This window comes from Myripristis murdjan, chromosome 20 (assembly GCF_902150065.1).
Source record: "Myripristis murdjan chromosome 20, fMyrMur1.1, whole genome shotgun sequence".
In the NCBI taxonomy this organism is placed as follows: domain Eukaryota; kingdom Metazoa; phylum Chordata; class Actinopteri; order Holocentriformes; family Holocentridae; genus Myripristis; species Myripristis murdjan.
The window spans coordinates 19846632-19866876 of record NC_043999.1 but is presented as its reverse complement, the minus strand read 5'-3'; the positions used below and the strand labels follow the sequence as shown (position 1 = coordinate 19866876).

At 41.2% G+C, this 20245-nt stretch overlaps 1 protein-coding gene across 1 annotated transcript in view; it reads left to right on the top strand.

Moving 5' to 3' along the window:
- Nucleotides 1–20245, top strand: part of kcnh2b (potassium voltage-gated channel, subfamily H (eag-related), member 2b) — a 270945-nt gene that overhangs the window by 244914 nt on the left and 5786 nt on the right. The window contains exons 7-14 of the mRNA XM_030079595.1: nt 3579–3758; nt 6501–6604; nt 7437–7575; nt 9068–9222; nt 10516–10610; nt 10855–10995; nt 14659–14858; nt 18623–18875. Of these exons, the coding sequence (XP_029935455.1) occupies nt 3579–3758; nt 6501–6604; nt 7437–7575; nt 9068–9222; nt 10516–10610; nt 10855–10995; nt 14659–14858; nt 18623–18875 (1267 nt within the window). The remainder of the gene's footprint in view (nt 1–3578; nt 3759–6500; nt 6605–7436; nt 7576–9067; nt 9223–10515; nt 10611–10854; nt 10996–14658; nt 14859–18622; nt 18876–20245) is intronic.

Sequence of the window (20245 nt, the reverse complement as noted above, 5' to 3'; positions counted from 1 at the left end):
ATGTAGTGTGCGATATGGGATTTTGATAGTCGTATGTTTTTTGGCTCGCTTAATCAGGAGCTAAAGCTATATAAAATTTTTAATTTACTTCAAGGGACAAAGGAGAAATGCATGGATAGATCATAAGCACATGGATAAAGACAAGGAGACAAGACGGCAAAGATAGGGAAAATGGAAGCGTAAAAGTCAGAGTGAGAGTTAAAGATGAGAGAGGGAAGGAAGGAAGAAAAAGGATGACAGACAAAGAAGGAAAGATGGCGACTAGAGAAAGAGGAAAAGAAGGAGAGTGAGGGGATGAAAAGCGAGGCACTGAAGAGGGAGAAGAAAGGAAGGTGAGAGGCAAGACAGCATGAATGAGCAGCGGCTGGGCTGCTGGCTATGTGGAGGAAGAGAGGGAGGTGGAAAGGTGGAGCAAGCACAGAGGGAGGGAGGACAAAACCATGGAGAGGAGAAAAAAATGAAATTAGAAAAGAAGACAGATTGGGCAGGTCAAAGGGAGAGCAGGAAGAAATGGAGGAACAAGAGAAAGTGGAGTAAAACGTAATGGAAGCCAAATGGAGCGAGCAGAAAAAACAGCGAGGTGAGGAGAGGCGAAGAGGAAAAGGATGAAGCGAGTTAAAGGAAGATGGGTGAAAGGGCTTTCGGCATTAGGCAGAAACAGTATCACACTGTAGGCTACATTAAATCACTTTTTAAAACTTATTTTTATAGCCTTGCTTTTATACGATGTGTTTTATCCTGTTATTCTTGGTGGTTCATTGTCTCGCCCTCTATTTTGTTGTCTTTTTTATAGCGTCTTCTTGTTTTACTTGGTTCAATTTATTTTTTTGAGTGTGATGCTTTCTTTTATTTTATTGTTGCAACACTTTGTGCATTCACATACCCACACACACACACACACACACACACACACACACACGCACACCGATGCACATATACGCAGACACACCAACAGATGTTGAGATTTTGTGCCTCCCAGTTCTCTCTCTGGAGACTTGTGTTGAAGTCAGTCAGTGTGCTGCACTTGTCGTTGTGTCCCAGGCTAAACAGATGTCAGCTCTACTAGCATACAGATGCGGCCACTGGAAAGGTCGCACTTTGTACAGGATTACTGCTCTGGTGCCGCACTGGTGCTCCACCCCGAGTTCAGCTGTTTGGAAAACCCTGCCATGCTAGGATAGGAACGATGTGTGGGGATGCTGTGTCTTTTCCAACTTGAATGCATGAATAGCCATTTGCTCTAAGAAGTGAAGTGCACTCAGAGTTTTTAGTAAAGGACAGGTTCTCTTTTCATAATTTTGGCAAGCAATGCATAAGAAACAAACAGTGCCAGCTTTCAGCAGGTGCATCCGACAGTATTGCAGCAGCAATAGCAAATGATTAGGTAGCAAATTAATTAACCAGTGACATAACTGTTAATTGGTGCATCTATGCTAATTGTGGTGTATGTGTGGAACACCACTGAGAAACACTTTATTTTAGACCTCTGATGAGTGTTGATGAGCACTGGAAGCAAGTGGTTTTATCTCATCCCAAGTTTTTATCTTGTTTTAAGAAAAACAAGACTGGAGATGAACCTGAATGAGTTAACATGGAGATTTTTTTTGCAGTGTAATAGTTAAATTCAAAATGCATCTGTACACGTCACCAGTGTTTTTGATCTGTGGCTGACTGTGTGATTCTCTAATCAGTCTGTTTACTGGTGCGTGCATGTAAATCCATGCAGACTGGTGTCTGTACTGCAGGGAACATGGTGTTTAAATCAGTCAAAACCCACTTCTAGGTTTGTAACTTTAGCTCTAACACTCAGGTTTTTTTTTTTTTTTTTCTCTCTGCCGCCCTTGCTTCATGGCAGCAGCCGAGCTCTGCAGTTCACTGTGTGATTCTATTAGGCAGAGACACAAGGCAGGGTTTGCTAATGCCTCCTTATACTGATTCATTCTTGCTCTCATCCAAGGCGAGTGCAGTGCAGATGGTGGAATACATTACTGAAAGTAAAGCTACTTAGAACTGCAGCATAATACCCAAGATTTCACTGTGTGTGTGTGTGTGTGTGTGTGTGTGTGTGTGTGTGTGTGTGTGTGTGTGTGTGTGCGTCAGAGACAGAGAGAGATCCAGAGAGAAAAAGAGAGAAGAAGACAGAGGAAAGGGCTCTGCGCGTGTTCGTCTATACTGTATGTGTTTGACGTATACTTATAATAGTGTGTGTGTATGTGTGTGTGTGTGTATACGTGCCCGGGAGGGTTACCTAAAGAGCATCGCAGCGCCTTCAGAACAGTTCTTGTCATCCTCAGCGGACCTTGGCTCTATTGCTGTAATTGCTAAGCGCTGTTGTCGTAGCCACTGTGGAGGCACAGCACACACGTCATGAAAGTCAATGTATATTTCATGCAGCTGCTATATGCACTCAAGGTAGCAAGGTTCAAGTGTGTGTGTGCATATGTGTGTGGGTTCATTTTACATTTTTCATTTTTATTATGCACATTGTGACATCAATCAATCAATCAATCAATCAACATTATTAAGGATTCTCCTGGCCTTATTCTTGCCGTACCTGGTGTATATATCCTTTAGGCAGGGTAGAGCACCACCTATTGTGTGTTCAGCTGAATGAACTATTCTTTGTAGGGCTTGCTGTTTCTGTGCCAGACAGTGATGTTCCCTGTCAGGATGCTCTCGATGGTGCAGAAGTAGAAATTCCTCAGTACTTGAGGGGATACCCGCAATTTCCACAAGAGTCTGAGGTGAAACAGTTTCTGCTTTGCCTTTTTCACCACTGAGTCCGTATGCAGGTCCCAATTCAATCCCTGGGTGATGTGGACACCAAGGGTCTTGAAGCTCTCCACCATCTCCACCAATGACACGTTAATATTAAAGGGGTGGGTGTAGTTTCTTCCTTCCTTCTTCCCAAAGTCCACGATAAGTCTCTTAGTTTTGCTGACATTCAGGTGAGGGGTGAGCGGTGGTCCTGACACCAGCGTCTCAGGTCCTGTATTTTCGTCGTTGTTATCTGTGATCAGTGTAGTGAGTCCAGGGTGCTGTGTGGTGAGGAGCAGATGTAATCGTTGACCAGCCATTCAAAGCACTTCATCACTACAGACTGGACTTCTTGAAGCACGTGAGTGTGTCACATTGAGCTGGGCTTAATATCATTGTGAACACCAGCACTAGTTGGTCAGTACATAGTTTAAGGACTCGCCCAGTGATGCTGTACTGTCCGGTCCTGCTGCCTTCTTGGTGTTCACATGCTTGAGAGCCCTGTGTGTAGGCTGCTTTGCGTGTGTTTATAGCTTCCTGGATGGTTCTGGTAATCCATGGTTTCTGGTTGTGGAATGATTAAAGTGAAGGTTTGGGTACAGTTGCTTCTGTTATTTAACTATGGTGATCCATAGTTTAATAAGTTCCCCTTTCCTTTAACTTCCTCTCTTCTCTCCCTCCTTCCTGCTTACTTCCTGTTCCCTTCCTTTCCATCTCTTTCCCTACTCTCCTCCATGCCCTCTCTTACCCATCTCTTTTGAAAGTTCTCCTTTTTATCTCTCTCATTCTAATTCGTGCTCCCTCTCTCTCTCTCTCTCCAGGTGCTGTCTCTGGGTGCCGATGTGTTGCCAGAGTACAAGCTCCAGGCCCCTCGCATCCACAAGTGGACGGTGTTGCACTACAGCCCCTTCAAAGCCGTGTGGGACTGGCTCATCCTGCTGCTGGTCATCTACACCGCCATCCTGACGCCCTACTCCGCTGCCTTCCTCCTCAACGACCAGGTGGGTTTCAACCAGGGTTCAGTCATTATTCAGGTTTTTGGGGATTTGTCTGCTGCTCAGCATAATTGTTAATTGATGATGACACCAAAATCATCCATGTTTCCCCAGTAGATTGCCTGATTGTGGCTTGTTGAGTGATAGAAGGCAATTATCATTATCCAAAATGAAAAGACTGACCTTTTGGTAATGAGTAGCTGATGTAGCCTCATTTATTTTTAGAGCTATTTCAGTTGAGGAGCCATGTATTCATTCACTGTGCAGTGATTTTTAGGTGCACAGCAGTCTCCCATCTCCCAAAACCTTCACTTCCTGTGGAAACAGATAAAGTATTTCCTGTTGTTCAAACTGGCTTGTTATTTTTTAAATTATTCTGTGTACAATTTCTTCTCTGCAAAGTGTGGCCAAATACCTTTTACAAAGATTTTCCCAGTAACTTTAGAGCTTTAGCATACAACATAGTGTATGATAATATGTCAGCCTGAAGCTACCACCAGAGCAAACAATCTACCAGGGGAACATGGATGATTGATTTTGGTATCTATGTTCAAATCACTGAACAAGTATGACCACCAACTGGCCAATCGCCCCAAAACGTGGTTGAAGTGATAGTTCAGGTTCTTACCCATATAGTGGTAGTTACTGCTTACTCTATATACTCATGTAATAGATCACCCAAGTTTGTCTTGTCCAGAAGCGCTTCACCAGAACAGGTTCTCCAAAATGAATGAAATGGATCTGGCCCAGCAAATCCATGATCTTGAGCAGTGACTCATAGAAGATTTTTTTTTTTTTTTTTTTGAAGGACCCACAACACATGTTTATTTGGGATTCATTAGACACTTTTTTCCAGCCCTCTTGCTCATGGAGTTGGATTCTGTATCACTAGATAGATAGATAGATAGATACTTTATTCATCCCGAAGGAAATTCACAGTTTTCAGCAGTATCCACAGAGTACAAGATTAAGTAAATCAAAAATAAAGAATAGTAAATCAAAAATAAAGAATAAAAGATGACCCTCGAGATCTAAAGATCTAAGTACCCAATGTGCAAAAAAAAAACAATGTGCAAAAAACCAATAAAACCAGTAAAACCAGTGTGCATCGATGTATACAATGGCTTCACCTACCAGGTGTGTTAACAAACATACAGCGCTGAGGGGAGCTCTTGTGTAGGATCTATTGCACTCGTATGGAGTAGCAAATACCAATATATGGTTAAGAGCCTGAACTATCTCCTCCTATAAAGTCTGCTACCAGGCAGTCAATGTCATCTACTGCCACTGTGGTGGAGACTGTTCCCAGGTCATCCCCTCCACCCTGCCCCATCCATAAATATCACTCTAGTGTGGTGTGGGAGGGTATTTTACTCAAGAGTCTATGGGGTGACAGCCTGTAAAACCTGCAGTGACAGCTGCTTCACTCAGCCTTAAGAGGCTGTTAACTCGCATTAAAGATTTCCATTTGTACAATTTTGAATGGAGAGTTTTACTGTCACATGATGCTCTAAGTGCTCTTTCAGAGGCTTTCCCACTTCACCATGATAGAAGAATGTCAGGGAAATACTGAATCTGTTAAATTTGTGCTTTATTTTTGGGCAAGAAAATGCTCAAATAAGAAGATATTGAATATTTAAGGCATCGATATTTTAAATCCAAAATGCCAATATTAGTATTGGCCTTCAAAAGTCCTTTGAATATAGAGTAACCTTAGCTTAAACACCCACTTAATACTGGGTGGACACAGATGCAGGCACAGGAGTGATGGCAGGATGGTCCAGTGGTTTAACAAGGCTGCCCCCAATCATAGTGTCCGGTTTGCTCCCCTGAGTCATCATAACTTGATATAACGCCCCTGCCACCCAAACAGAGGGCAAAAAGAGAAGCTCACCATTAATGAGGTCTATGAAATCACTCATGGGAGACACAGCTTTGAACTTTGTTGTCCTCCTGCTCAATGGGCCAGTATATCTTAACACATACTTATGAAACGCATACATACACACAATAATACAAGCTTACATCCACACAGACGCTTCTTTCTGCATCAGTGACTACGTCATATCTGCCCCTTTCCACCTGGCATTATCATGGTGCTGTTATCTGGAATGTTTCCAGCTATGACTTAGCTGAATTTAATTTAGACCTGACATTAATCCATCTCTGGTTGCTCTGTCTGATTTGTCTTTCCCTCGCCGAATTGCAGATTGCTGCGTACATCACTTATTTTTGTCCTTTAAAACAGACAGTAAACACGTTGTCTCCTTTGCTCCCTGCGCATGAGAAAAACTGCCAATCCACATTTGATTAATGTCTCTATCTGAACTGCCTGCCATCTTGGCTACAGTTGATTTTAATGTGCATCCTAGCTGAAAGGTTATTTCTGTTCCCCTTGTTGTTATGTGCATTGCATTGCTTTTACACTTTATTAATGTGGCCAGCTGGGTCAGTTGTTTTTGTGATCGGATCATTCAGTGCATCTTGGGGCATTTACATATCTGGCTTTATGGTTTAAAGCTCTACGCCTCTTCCTAAGACTTGGCTCCTAGCCTTGTTGTTTTTTGTGTCACTTTTTCATATTTTGTCTGTATACATATGCAAATTAGTTTTAAACCCTTAATGCTAATCCATTAGGAAGAGATAGCCAGGCAGAACTGTCCTATTTTTAGAACAGTAAAATGTTAGATTATAATTCTCCCCCCTCTCCTCCTTTATCTTCTGTATTCTCCTCTCATCTCCTCTCAGGAAGAGGTAGCCATGCAGAGCTGTGGTTATTCCTGCTCTCCTCTCAACGTGGTGGACCTCATAGTGGACATCATGTTCATCATCGACATCCTCATCAACTTCAGGTCTGAACTCAGCCACAAGGGCAGAGTTTCATAGTTATTGCTGTTGTGAAAATGTGTTTTGCTGATAGTAGTAGCAGTAGTAGTGGTTGTAGCAGTGCTAGTAAATGCAACAATATACCAACTACCAAATGTCCCAACTAGATGTTGGAACATTTGGAGAAATATGTCAATGACCCAGCACTATAAAAAAATCTCCAGTGTCGTTGGTTATTGCTGACACAATAACCAACAACACTGGAGATTTTTTGCTGTCTTAAAATTTGTTTTCCTTCAAAATACATGAAAAACTCTTGGAATAAAGCAAGATTTTAAGACAGAATATGAGTCTAGATAACTTGTTGAGATGGAGGTTTTTTTGCAGTGCAAGATAAAAGGCTGACCAGTATTAGTACTTTTGGTAGTAGTGAATGTAGCAGTAGCAAATGCAATGGTAGAGGTGGTAGTAGTAGTGATAGCACTGGCAGCAATGGTAGTAATAGTACTAATAACATTAGCATTCATAATAATAATTGTCATAGTAGTGTTATTACCAAGTATTATTGTAAGAGTCACAGTAACAGTCATAGTCATAGCAGTAGAGGTGATTTTACTAATAGAAATGTTAGTCATAATATGGTAATAGTAGCAGTAGTAGTGGTATTAATAGCAATAGTAGTCATGGTGGTAATAAGAGTATTGGTAATAGCAATAGTACTGTTAGTTGTAATATTAGCAGTAATAGTGGTGGAAACAGTCATAGTCATAGAAGTTTTCATCACAGTGAGTGCCATCTGTAGTAATACTCCAGGGTAAGCTGTTTTGATCTCGGTATCATTGTCACTCTTCCCCTCAGGACCACATATGTGAATGCTAACGACGAGGTGGTGAGCCACCCTCTGCGGATCGCTGTCCACTACTTCAAAGGCTGGTTCCTCATCGACATGGTGGCTGCCATTCCCTTCGACCTGCTCATCTACCGCAATGGAGAGGAGGTACGGAAGGATAGAGGCAGGGAAAGTGACTGGTGGAGAAAGTTGGATGAGAGGGAAAACTGGCTCTGTGCTGGCATGGGTCAGCCACCAACTTGACTTGTTAATAATAATTAAAACTGCAGGGCGGTCATGAGAGAGGAGGGAAACCAAGGGGAGGGAAGGCGGAAGAGGTAAAGACCGTGACCAGGAGATGGAGGAATGAAGAGATAGAGGGAGAAAGATGAGAGAAATATGTAGTGTGTTTGACATGGTGTCTGCCATCTCATCTGCATTGCCATCTCATCTGCATCTATTGGAGTGGAAAGGAGATAACGAATGGTCAGATTGAGGGAAGGAAGAGGAGGGGGTGTGAGAAAGGCGGAGCAAAAGGAATGAGAAGGAGAGAGAGAGGCGAAGATGGTTTCATTTTGTTTTGTCTCATAACCTAATTGTCCCCATAGGGAAAATTGTTTTGTAATGTGCCATGTCGAAGCATCAAAATGAGATATGTCTATTGCACACCAGAAAATGCATCCTGCAAGATACAATAACCTTGGGTGGCATACAAATAGCAGCAATGGTTCAGCCTAGGTAGACTGATGGGGATGTACAAGGATTAAAGGTCAAACGTGCACATGGATCAGGCTAATAATGTCAGTCTGATAATGTGCTGAATGAAAGAGATGGACGGCGTGTGGCTGGAAGGAAAGGTAAAAGCGAGGGCTGTGGGAATGGGAGGGAGCGAGTTGCATTGTAGGTGAAGGACTCCTCTGAGGATATTCCCCACATAAAGAGGATGAAAATGACAGAGGCTTATAGGTTGGCAGGATCACTGAGCACCGAAGCCCAGCACGGGATAATTCCACTGACAGAGTAAGTGGCTCTTGAAATGCATATTTAAGTAAAGCAAAACTTGTAAGTAATGAAAACGTACATTATTTATAGAGATTAAGTCATCTTCCAAACCAAAAATGATGAATGGGGAAACACCTCAACTTGCAAATATTGCTCAGGGAAAAGCTCTGCCAAGGTTCACTTCATTGATGCTGTCCGGAAGGGGCCACTGAGCCAAGAAACTGGAGATTTTCCTTAGTGGACAACCATTATTTACTGTGAGGACACACACACACACTCACGCACACAGTAGAACTAGGCTCTCTGCCAGCGCAGTAATCGTCCTGTTATTTATTTGTTGTATGGACGCAGTGGGGGCCAGCTGAATGCAAGTGTAAAGGAGAGGGAATGCACGTAGTGAGTAGACAGCCCAGAGTAATAAGTAGGAGTCAGGATTTACCACCTCCACAACAGTGAATCACGTCAGGACACGGCCAGGCTGCTCCACCTCCAGACAGCAAGGTGTTTGGAAACGATGTGAGGAGATAGCACAGCCCAGGGACTTTATTTTCTGCCTTTTGTACATTATTGTACATTATTGTCCACTTGGTTAACAATGCTTCATCTCTACTGTTCCCTGTCTCTCTGTCTGTGGTTCCCTCTCTCTGTCCCCACCCAGACCACTACCCTGATTGGTCTACTGAAGACGGCCCGTCTCTTGCGATTGGTCCGTGTGGCCCGGAAGTTGGATCGCTACTCGGAGTACGGCGCGGCTGTCCTCTTCCTCCTCATGTGCACCTTCGCCCTCATCGCTCACTGGCTGGCCTGCATCTGGTACAAAGCTATACGATCGCCTGATGGATCAGATGGGACTTAGGGAGCAATAATGTGGGTGTAATGATTTCTACATCCGCTCCAGAGCTGGCAGAAAGTCAGCTCCGATTGGCTTTCTCCCAATTTTTCAGCCCACCCACAGCATGTTCCTCACAATTGACAAATATATTTTGTCTTATGTCGGGGGAAATGCCAAACCGAGGCTTGCCAGATTAAAATAGTATTAATGATTTATTTTAACTACATGAAGGAACAAATGGGTGAGGTTTGAAATATGACTGGCAGAAGGTGTAGACAGTCACAGGAAAGTATAAGTCGATTTCAGTGTGTTTTTCTATTATTGCCAGTCCCAGGAGAGGGTGATGATGAGCTGGGTTCAAGAATTGCTGACAGGTCCTACAGCTTCAGAAAACACGTACATTGTCCACCACGGAGGCCGGATGCAGCCTCAGAAAACACAAACGGACACTAACCAACACAAAATATCGTCTCTACTCACCAGTACTCAGTCAAGGTGATTGATGTGGAATTTACAAGTCGTGAATTGCAGTCGTGGGATTGCATAGGCCTCTATTACCCACAGGCCCGGGTGCAATGACACCACCTGGACCCCCTGGGATTTCCACCAGTGATTACTCACCACCGAGCCGACACTACCTGAGTTGTCCTGATGTGGTAATTCCCATCCAACTAATGAGCAGAACAGGATAAAGAAAATTCTGAGATCCATTCACATTTACTGTTTGATCCAAGTTGCTGGCATTCAAACAACACTAATCAATTCCCTGATTTTGAGCACCAGACTGGATTATAATTGATCATTGACATACAAACACTCCTAGGATGGTCTGTGTTTCTCTTCTTCCCTATCTGACATATATCTGACAAATGCTATAATACTAAATACAACGAGGAAAGATGTCATCCCAACTGAAACAACTAATGTTACCAATGTTACAATTATAGTTATTATTCCACTTCAGAGGACTTTGTGTTACTTTTTCTCAGCCGGTGGATTTTTCCTCACTCATAGGAGAGGCTCTGTAACACAATATTTAATTAATTAAAGTTAAACTGTACAATATTAATATCAGTGTGAGTATAATTAATGATTTATTACCGGAGGAGCACAGCTGACATACACTGAAATGTTTTATCAATGCACCAGTAGGGAGCCATGTTGTAATTTCTGGTTAGAGCACTTGTACTATGGTCCCTCTATGTCTCTAGTCCTTTCTGCTGCTCTCCTGTTAAATGAATTTTTGCTGACATAACTGTCTCCACTGTGTCTAGGTATGCCATCGGCAGTGTAGAGAGGAACGGCTCTATTGGTTGGCTCCATTCACTGGGAGATCAACTGGGGAAACACTACAACGACTCCATCCCAGGTACTCAGAATAAAAATACCTGTGGTACTTGTAATAACTACAGGGATGCTGGAGCTTTAAGAAACTCTGAGCAACAGAATTGGAGAAAGTGGCTAAATTCACAGTGGTAGAAATAAATAGTCTTCCTCCAAGTCAATAATCTCCTTTTGATATGGTTTGGTTTATGAATGGTAGTCTTTTTCAGTGGGACATGGGGCCTTTTGCAGTATTTATGTAACATCTTTCAAACAAATTTCCATGCCAGGTTCGGGACCCTCCATCAAAGACAAGTACGTCACAGCTCTATACTTCACCTTCAGCAGTCTGACCAGTGTGGGATTTGGAAATGTTTCCCCCAACACTAACTCTGAGAAGATCTTCAGCATCTGTGTCATGCTCATAGGATGTAAGTACTAGATCGGTATTTTACAAAAGTAGATATTCCTTCAGTCTTCAAACCTGGGCAGAGAATATTTTGAAGAAAGTAAATAGCCTAATTAACTGCAAAAAAAGCTTCATATTAACAAGTCATTCAGTCTCATATTCAGTGTTAAAATTTTGTTTTTCTTAACGCAAGTGAAATAATCTACCAGTAGGATAAGGTAATACCTAATTAATTGTTTCCAGAATTTCTTGAATCAGAGGTCATTTTACTGATACTAATTGGCTGATCTGCCTCATTCTGCCTTGTTTCAACATATTAATACTCACACAGAATTACTTGTTAAGATAGCAATTTGGACAGACTAGTCATTTTTACAAATAGTTTGTCAGGCTTTGTTTATGTGTTGCAAGTTACCAAGAAGTTTGGAGCCTCACAGGGAAACTTCTGAATTGCAATTCAGTATTCAACAATATTAGTCTGTGACTGACAAATGGCCAACTGAGTCATCCTGATAGAATCAACCCTTATTTGGTATTCCAAGAAAGTTAGATCACAGGTTTTTTTGTATATATTACTTGACCCACAGGTGGCTTGAAGAGCTGCAAAATTGCAGAAGCCATCTGCAGTTTTTGAAAGATAAGATAACACAATTGTTTCTTGATTTTTCAGTGGTTATTAAAACAGATATGAATATATTAATGAAAACATCAACTGTGTTTTTTGTTTTTTGTTTGGGTTTACATCATAACAGATAAGAGCACAAGATATGTAGTAACTGACGTCATTCGTGCCTTTCTAAAATCAAATCATGATGTGGGAACGAATGCTGCTCTTTGAATACCTCTTGACATTTATTTATTTATTTATTCATTCATTTGTTCATTTATTTATTTATTTTCATACAACTCACTTCACTATTACATTGCTAATACATACAGCATTGTGGATGAAGCCATAGATCATGTCTTTCATTATAAAAGAGATATCAGCTAATGATTCCTTAATAACCTCCATCAGCAGGGGATTGTAATATCCCCTTTCAGTGTGAATATGCTTATCAACTCGGCTTCCTCTCCATGAAATAATTTCCTCTGCAGGCTGGCAGGGCCCGGTCACCACTGATAAGGCAAACCGCAGGATGACAAAATGATTATGGCATTTGAAAGTAGTTTCTCATCTAAACAGTAATGGAATGGTTGTCATCTAAACAGTAATTGAATGGCTGTTTTTGTGCAATTCAGGCCAGGTAATGTGCTGCATTACATATTCTACTAGTTACTAGGCAACTAGAGGAAGGCATGATACCAAGAACCAATGAAATTAATTACACTGATTTTAAGGAATGTACTGTTTAAAATACTTGCACTTGAAATCCATACTTACATCACAATAGTAAAACAAAGATGAAACTGACGTGTTTGATGCACTAAGCCAAGACAGGTGTGTGGCTGCAGTCTTCATGAACTGGCCATTAAATTTCATTCTAATATTGCTGTCATCCAGATAATTTTGCATGAACCTTGCAAGAAAAGGAACCACAGGGCAGTAAAATTCCCATCGTTGTTATGAAATATTCTGCTCGTCTAAAGTGGAAGTGTACTGTCAAAGTACTGTGAGTCTTTTAAAATGCAAGTCATTATTTACAAATAGTTTGTCATGCTTTGTTTTATCCGACATTGGTGCTAAAAGCATGCAGTTTTCTGGATACGGCATTGCAAATGTTTCAAAAAGTTTGGACCATGACGGGGAAGCATCTGAATTGCAATTCAGTATTCAGCAATATGAGTCTGTGACTGCCAAGTTGAATTGCCCTGATAAAGTGAACACTTACTTGGTATTCCAAGAAAGTTAAATCAAACTAGCAGAGGTTTTTTGGAATATATTGCTTGACCTACAGGTGGCTTGAAGAGCTGCAAAGTTGCAAAAGTCATTTGCAGTTTTTGGAAGATAAGATGAAGCAATTATTTTCTTGATTTTTCAGATAGATAGATATATTATCAAAAACATCAATTGTGTTTTTTTTTTGTTGTTGTTGTTTGTTTGTTTCTGTTTTTCTTTCCATCGCAACACATAAGAGCATGATATATAGTAACTGACTGTCGTTCACACTTTTCCAAAATCAAATGTTGTTATGAAATATTCTGCTCAAAGTGGAAGTGTACTATCAAAGTAATACAAGTCATCTAAAATGCATATCATGATGACGCTTGTTCTGAAATTCACTAGTTCATGTCTAGTCTGGATTAAAATATTGCTCTTAAAATATTTGTGTCACTGCTACAAGTTCCCTGGACAGGATTCCATCAGGAAGACTTGGAAATGTATTGTGTCAGTTGCAACCAACACACGAAAACACACTCACACATACACACACACACACACAGTGGTTCCAGTGGGTGATGCGGACAGTGATGAGAACTGACAGCGGCTGAGAGGTTGTAAGGATCCAACATGACAACAGGACATACGACACAGTACACTCTCTCCTTTGGCTGAAACAAAACCTTTTTAGATCACTCAAACTGCTACTGTACCTCTGCAGTTCTCCAGAGGACTGTTTCATGCACAGGGGGTGGCTCTTAAAATGACCCAGGGCCCCCACCTTCAAGTGACACCACAGAAATAAAAAGTTGTAGCAGGCTTTAAAAAGGACTTAGCAAATGCAAGGGCGAGTGGGCAGGTGTGACCACAACAAATAAAGACACAGTTCATGATACGGATGCTATATATACCCATTTTGTCCTCGAACAAGGACTGCTGCCTAGTTTCAAAGTACTGCACTTTGTTTTCATTTGTGCCTATCCCTCATTTTGTGAAAGTGTGTCTGTTTTTTATGAGGTAGTCAGTCCATTTTTGAAATAACATTTTTAAAAGTAAAAAAAGAAAAAGAGAAATTCAGTATCACTTAATCCAAATCAAAACACTTTTGCAACCCTACTGTGCTACAATAAGAGCTATCCAAAGCATCATAAATATCATCTCATGTACTATATAACCTTGATATGTCTTGAAATCATATCTAAAGGCTTTATTAATGTTAATGTTATTAATTGCACTGCATTGCTATGAAGTGTTTCATGGTGTGGTATTTGCTCAGTCTCTACAGCATGAGGTAATGCTTTAAAATGCTGCACTTGTGATCAATGTAGAAGAATATGTTATGTTATATTATATATATATATATATATATATATATATTTTTTTTTTTTTTTTTTTTTTTTTTTTTTTATGGAAGGCACACACCAAATGGTACATGGCAGACATCCGGACATCATACGCAGTGCAAATGTTACGTCCTCCTGTCATTAAACTATGAGTGTTAATGTCTTTGGTGCTGTACCACTGTGATGTGCCCAAGGTTTTCTCTTTCTCTCTCTGGCTCTCTCTTTCTGTCAATATCTCTCCTTCTTGCCTTTGTCACGTTATTTCCCTCCTAAGGGTGTCACAAATCATAATATGTTGGTAGGAAAACAGCCAGTGAGAAATGTGTCAGGTCATGTCAATGTATGTATGACGTGCCGTTGTGTCCCTATACTCACTGTTCATGTATCTCTCTCTCTCTCTCTCTTTCTCTTTCTCATTCCCACCCCGACCTCATTCTCTCCCACACTGCTTCTTCACCTTCCTTTCTCCCTCCTTACTCCTCACACCTCCAAAATCTTCCTTGTTTCCTCTCTCCCCCAGCCCTGATGTACGCAAGTATCTTTGGGAATGTGTCGGCCATCATCCAGCGGTTATACTCGGGGACGGCCCGCTACCACACCCAGATGCTGAGAGTCAGGGAGTTCATTCGTTTCCACCAGATCCCCAACCCGCTCAGGCAGAGGCTGGAGGAGTACTTTCAGCACGCCTGGTCCTACACCAACGGCATAGACATGAACGCTGTGAGTGCTGCTGCTCAAACACCCAGTCTTTCTCTCTCGCATATGCACACACACACACACAGGCACATACTATGGCCTCAATGTGACCACTGTGAGTCATACCTGTCACAGGACACACACAGTGCTTTCAGCATGCATGTTTGTATACCGTGAAGCTCAACATGAACTCTGTTAGTCACACTGTATAGGACAACCCACACACACACACACACACACATACACTGGTGATCATGAATGTGGCATCACACTTGACATCCACTGACTCTTAGACTTGATAAAGCCTACAAAGCATACAATACAGCATACTGTATTACATTTGACCTGGATATATGGGTCTATATGTGTGTATTCAAGGGTGCTTGATGTTTCGTGCCTAGTGTTGACCTGTGCACCGTTATTGATTTGAAGCTGTTCATTTTTTTCTAGTACAGTATGTCAGTGCTTTGTATACTGTTTCATAAACTCAGCTCTAAGAAGGTCCAGCTTTATAAAAGGAGCTCTTCTGTAAATATCTCTGCACACAACCTCAGCCAACTGTCCAGCTTCCTTTCAAATTGCCAGGCAGAACATTCAACCAGCCAGCACCTATTTCTTGATTCCAGAAGCCCAGAATTACCTCGTTTGGGATGCGGAGTCCCACACACAACCGTAACATTACACCATATTAACCCTCTTTCATTTCAACATAAGTGATTCACTGAAGTACACATGAAACAAATGGACGAGCATCCGAGGGGACTTGTTTGCCAGTCCCACCCCCCTCCCCCTATTCTCTCATTATGTTGCTGTGTTGAAGGCCCGGTGGAGCGCAGTGCCATGAGCTGACTGGATTAGGCAGTGTTTACTGTGATGATTATGATGATTGGATGATGTAGACCATGGCTGCGTGTCTCTGCCACTGATTCAATCAGCTGCAAGCTCTTTCATTCCTGAAGAGGCAAGGAATGATAATAAGACTGTGATGTGGAATGTGAAAGGCGCAGAGGTCCTTTTAAGGGCTCCTAGGTCATATGAGGAAGAGTTAAATTTCACTATAATTCAATGCACTAGAAATTGTTATGATATAGAAAAAATGCATGAGTAATGGATTTAACTTCATGTTTTAATCTCACCACTTTGAATTTGTTTGTTAGTATTCAGGTATGACAGCTCAGTGATTTAATACTTAACACAAACCATAATATCTTTTCATAGCAGGGTCCCCACCAGAGTTATTATGGTTTTGTAGTTTTCATTAGTTCTTATTTTTGTTTTGTTTTTAATTTGAGTTTTCAATTTAGTTTAGTTTCTGTTAGTGTCCAGACTGAGTTTGCACATTTCAGTTTAGTTTTTATTAGTTTCAGTATTAGTTTTAGTTGTTGTTGTTGTTGTTGTTGTTGTTGTTGTTGTTATATGGGGGTTGTTTGTCAGTATAGGTATCTCAATCCAAAGCCAACACTTTGTGAATGTCAACATCCCAGTCTCAGTAAACATCAGCACCAACGCCTCCTCATGTTGTTGTGGTGACACATTTGACCAAACTGACAGAATGAAACTAAAGGCATGTTCTGTATATTTTTATTTTAGTTTAGTTAGTTTTGAAAGAACACAATCATTTCAGTTATTTTTAGTTTTTTTCTAAAGTCTAGTTCTTATTTTTATTTCCATTAACTAAAATGTTTTTTTTTCCACATCTAGTTTTAGTTTTTAGTTTAGTTTTAGTTAACTATAATAAGCTTGGTCCCCACAGGGCAAAATCATTTGGGTTCACTGCTTAATGAAAGTCGGCTTGGGGGTCCAAAACATGAAAACCGCAGTGAGCTCTGACCTCACTGAAGAGGCAACAGGAAATACAACGTACCTAAGGAGATCAATCAAGTTTCAAGGGAAAAAAAGTCATCAAACTCTTTATCCCAGAGTCTTTCTTATTGCTTTGGTACAGAAACATTGTACTTATGCAACTCATGTAACAAAACAGCCAGCAGTGGCACTCATAGTAAGGAGACATACAGTGCAAAGGGTGCAACAGACAGCGAACTAGACCATCACTGCAGAAAAGCGTTCAGTTTACACAATATGTGCACTGAGGTGGGGGTTAAAGCTGTAGAGGTGAGTGGTGAGCATCCTGCAGTTCATTACTCCAAGCTGCTGTAAAAACAAAAGTAAAAAAAGAAAAAAATCACACACTCACTTAAAAACATTAATCTTCTGGACTAAACAGAAACATTGCTCAGTAGAACAGTTGTAGCACCCGAGTAAGCAACAATAATAGCTTAACAGCACACATTTACATAAAACAATATCACAATAGCCTTGAAAATCAACAGTTCCATGTTTGCTAAATGCACCATTTAATTGAAGCCAAAAGAGCAACTGTTACAGCCGGCTTATGAAGGCCGACTCAGCAGATTTTAGGTTTGTACCTGACTCCATCAGATAAGCTAATAAAACTGCTCAAGCATAAGGAGACATAATAGTGAGCTATTATGCAAATTCGCAAAGGGAGCTTTGAGTTGTGTTTTGAAAGATGATGCAGTTTGCCAATTATTTGCTATGAATGCACATGCTTTATCATGTTTTGTTTTTAATTGGGACTTTGACACATTCAAAGAGGTTTTGTGTTTTGAAAGATAGGGTGATAGAAGTCTGTTTAAGGTGAGCAGAGGATTTAAATAGAAGAAGAAACAAGTGATATGGTAATGGGAAAACGGTAAGGCAGGGAATGGGAAAGAAGAAGTACGCCAAAAAAAGAGAGATAATTGCACTAAGAAAGTAAAGGGGTGGAGAGGACTAGAAATGAGGCACGAAGAAAAAAAGTCACTGAGGAACTGAGTGAAGACCGAGGTGGGAAATGAAGAAAGACACAGGAGATAAATGAAGAGAGAGAGAAATGGAGAGAGACTGAAAAAGAGAGAGACTGAAATAGAGAAGGGGGGTGAGGCTGAGCCCACAGATGGCTGATAAGCAGAGAGTAGGTTGAGATTGATGAGCGACAGAGAAATGGAGCGGGAGAAACATAGCTGATGGCTGAACAGTGTGGGTGTTTTAGGTTGTGTGCGCCTCGTTCTGTGCAGCGAGCCAGAGCGGTGCAAGACAAGCCCATGGCCTGCTGCTTTAAAGAGCTGGGGATTCCCATGCTTGCAGCGGACTCATTAAAATTGCACAAATTATTCATTTTAATTACACTCTGGAGCTACAGGCCTGCTGTGTTACGCAAGGCCCGCTGAAATATGTTTTTTAATAATTTCGCAGCAAAGCCTTAAAGATCTGTGTGCATGCCTGTTTAAACGGTGGAAAATCGGAAACAGCTGAGGCTGATGCGAGTAGTTTTGTTTTGTCGTGGTGATTTGCAGAATGGTGTAGTAGCTGTAAAGGGCTAATGCCCCTTGACTAATCACCAATAGTGAGAGTAACCATAAAGTCTATAGAGGCTCTACGTTTTTTTTATTATTCATTTTAATGTGTCGATAAAATGTGACATTTATTTTACACTAGCTTTATGTTAGATATCAGCCACTCAATGCTTACATAATCTCTCTCTATCAGTCAATTTACTCTGCCTCCCACTCTTCCCTCCTATTACCCTTTCTCTTCCTCATCCTCTCTCCTCTCTCTCTTCCCTCCTTTTTCTGTCCTTGTTCTAACTTTTCTCTATATTCCTGTGTACTCCCTCTCTATCTGTTGTCTCACCTCCCTTGCTCCTCTCTTTTTCCCCTTCTTCTATCCTCCCTTCTCACTTCTTTCTGTCCCTTCTCTCCTTTCTCCATCCTGCTGCCTCTCCTCAGGTGCTGAAAGGTTTCCCGGAGTGTCTGCAGGCAGATATCTGCCTCCATCTGAACAGGACTTTGCTGCAGAACTGTAAGGCTTTTAAAGGCTCCACCAAGGGCTGCCTCAGGGCCTTGGCCATGAAGTTCAAGACCACCCACGCCCCCCCAGGCGACACGTTGGTTCACGCCGGGGACGTCCTCACTGCCCTCTACTTCATATCCAGGGGATCCATCGAGATACTCAGAGGAGACGTGGTGGTCGCCATCTTGGGTAAAAAGAAAACAGCTTTTATGTGTTTTCTCCTGGGGCTGTGTCATAATAAAGGATGATTTGTGATAAGTGACCCTGTGGAAAATGAACATTAAGGTAATCTCAAACTCAGTTTGAACTGAAATATTAAATTTTTGTTGTGGCAAATTTTTATTTCTTTGCATATTGGATGAACACAAGGGCCAAATTATTTAGAAAGAGATATTTTATTGAGCTACTCACTTGACAGCCAAAACAAAGGCAATTGAAGAATTATATTTAAAAAAAAAAAAAAAAAATGAAACAAAAATAATAAATAAGGGATTATTTTTCTCTCCACTCAGTTTTTAAAAAATAAATAAATTAAAGATTAAAAAAATCAAAATGAAACAGTGGAGAATATGAATGGCAGAACCCGACAATGCAAAACGACAGCTGGCCAAAAAAAAGCCAGGTCCAGGCAGTCAAGGTAGTTTTGAAAAGGAAAAGCCCTTCATTTACAGGGCTAGACACATTTATAAAAAAAAAAAAAAAAAAAACACCAACTCATTTTGGGATGCGCCCTCATCAGGGTATGGAGACAGGGACCATCCATGAGCACCAGTGGTTTGAGGGACATCAGTAGCGCTGCTGTTTCCTTTTTTTCATTCACCTGAAAATACATATTTGACAATGACAGTGGCAAAAGCAGGCGTAAAAAACAGACTTTTACTGGATAAAAGGACAAATAGTCCGCAATTCTAATTGAAACTGTGTGTTTGATTCTCATAACAATTCCAAGTCAGCTTGTTATTCCACTGCGGGGCGGCCTAGAACAGCTGCCCTGAGCCCTGCAATATGTCCAGATGGAGTCCAGAGGGGCCTTTATATAGTTATCAGCAAGCCACCAGTTATTTTCTTCAGTCACAAGTCACACCCACAACGTCAATTGTAGATTTTGACTTAAAAAGGGCACAGCAGGCCAGCTCTGCCAATATCCTGCAAGGTCTGCCTGGTCCTTTTCCCTCTAAACAATGAATTACTTTGGATCTTGATGTAAAAGGGGATTCCTCTGAAATGCCCCACATAATCTCCAGAAGGAAGCTAAGTGCATTGGACAGAATATGCAGTGGCTGTGCTGTATTTCAACAACTGTGTTACTGGTCCCGTTAGCTGGTAGTGCCATCTACTGGTGAAAATGGTCTTAATCCTGTTGCCTTCAGTCATCTTTTTCTGCACTACTGTAAGCACAATACTACAGTAATAGATTATTGGTACACTCCTAAATTCAATGCAAATTTATTCCACAATAGGTTTCTCACAAGGTGCTTTACAGAGCAACAGATAACGAAGAAGGACACATGAAAGCAAGAGTATGTGTGAGGAAATATGCTATGAGGTCAAAATATTTA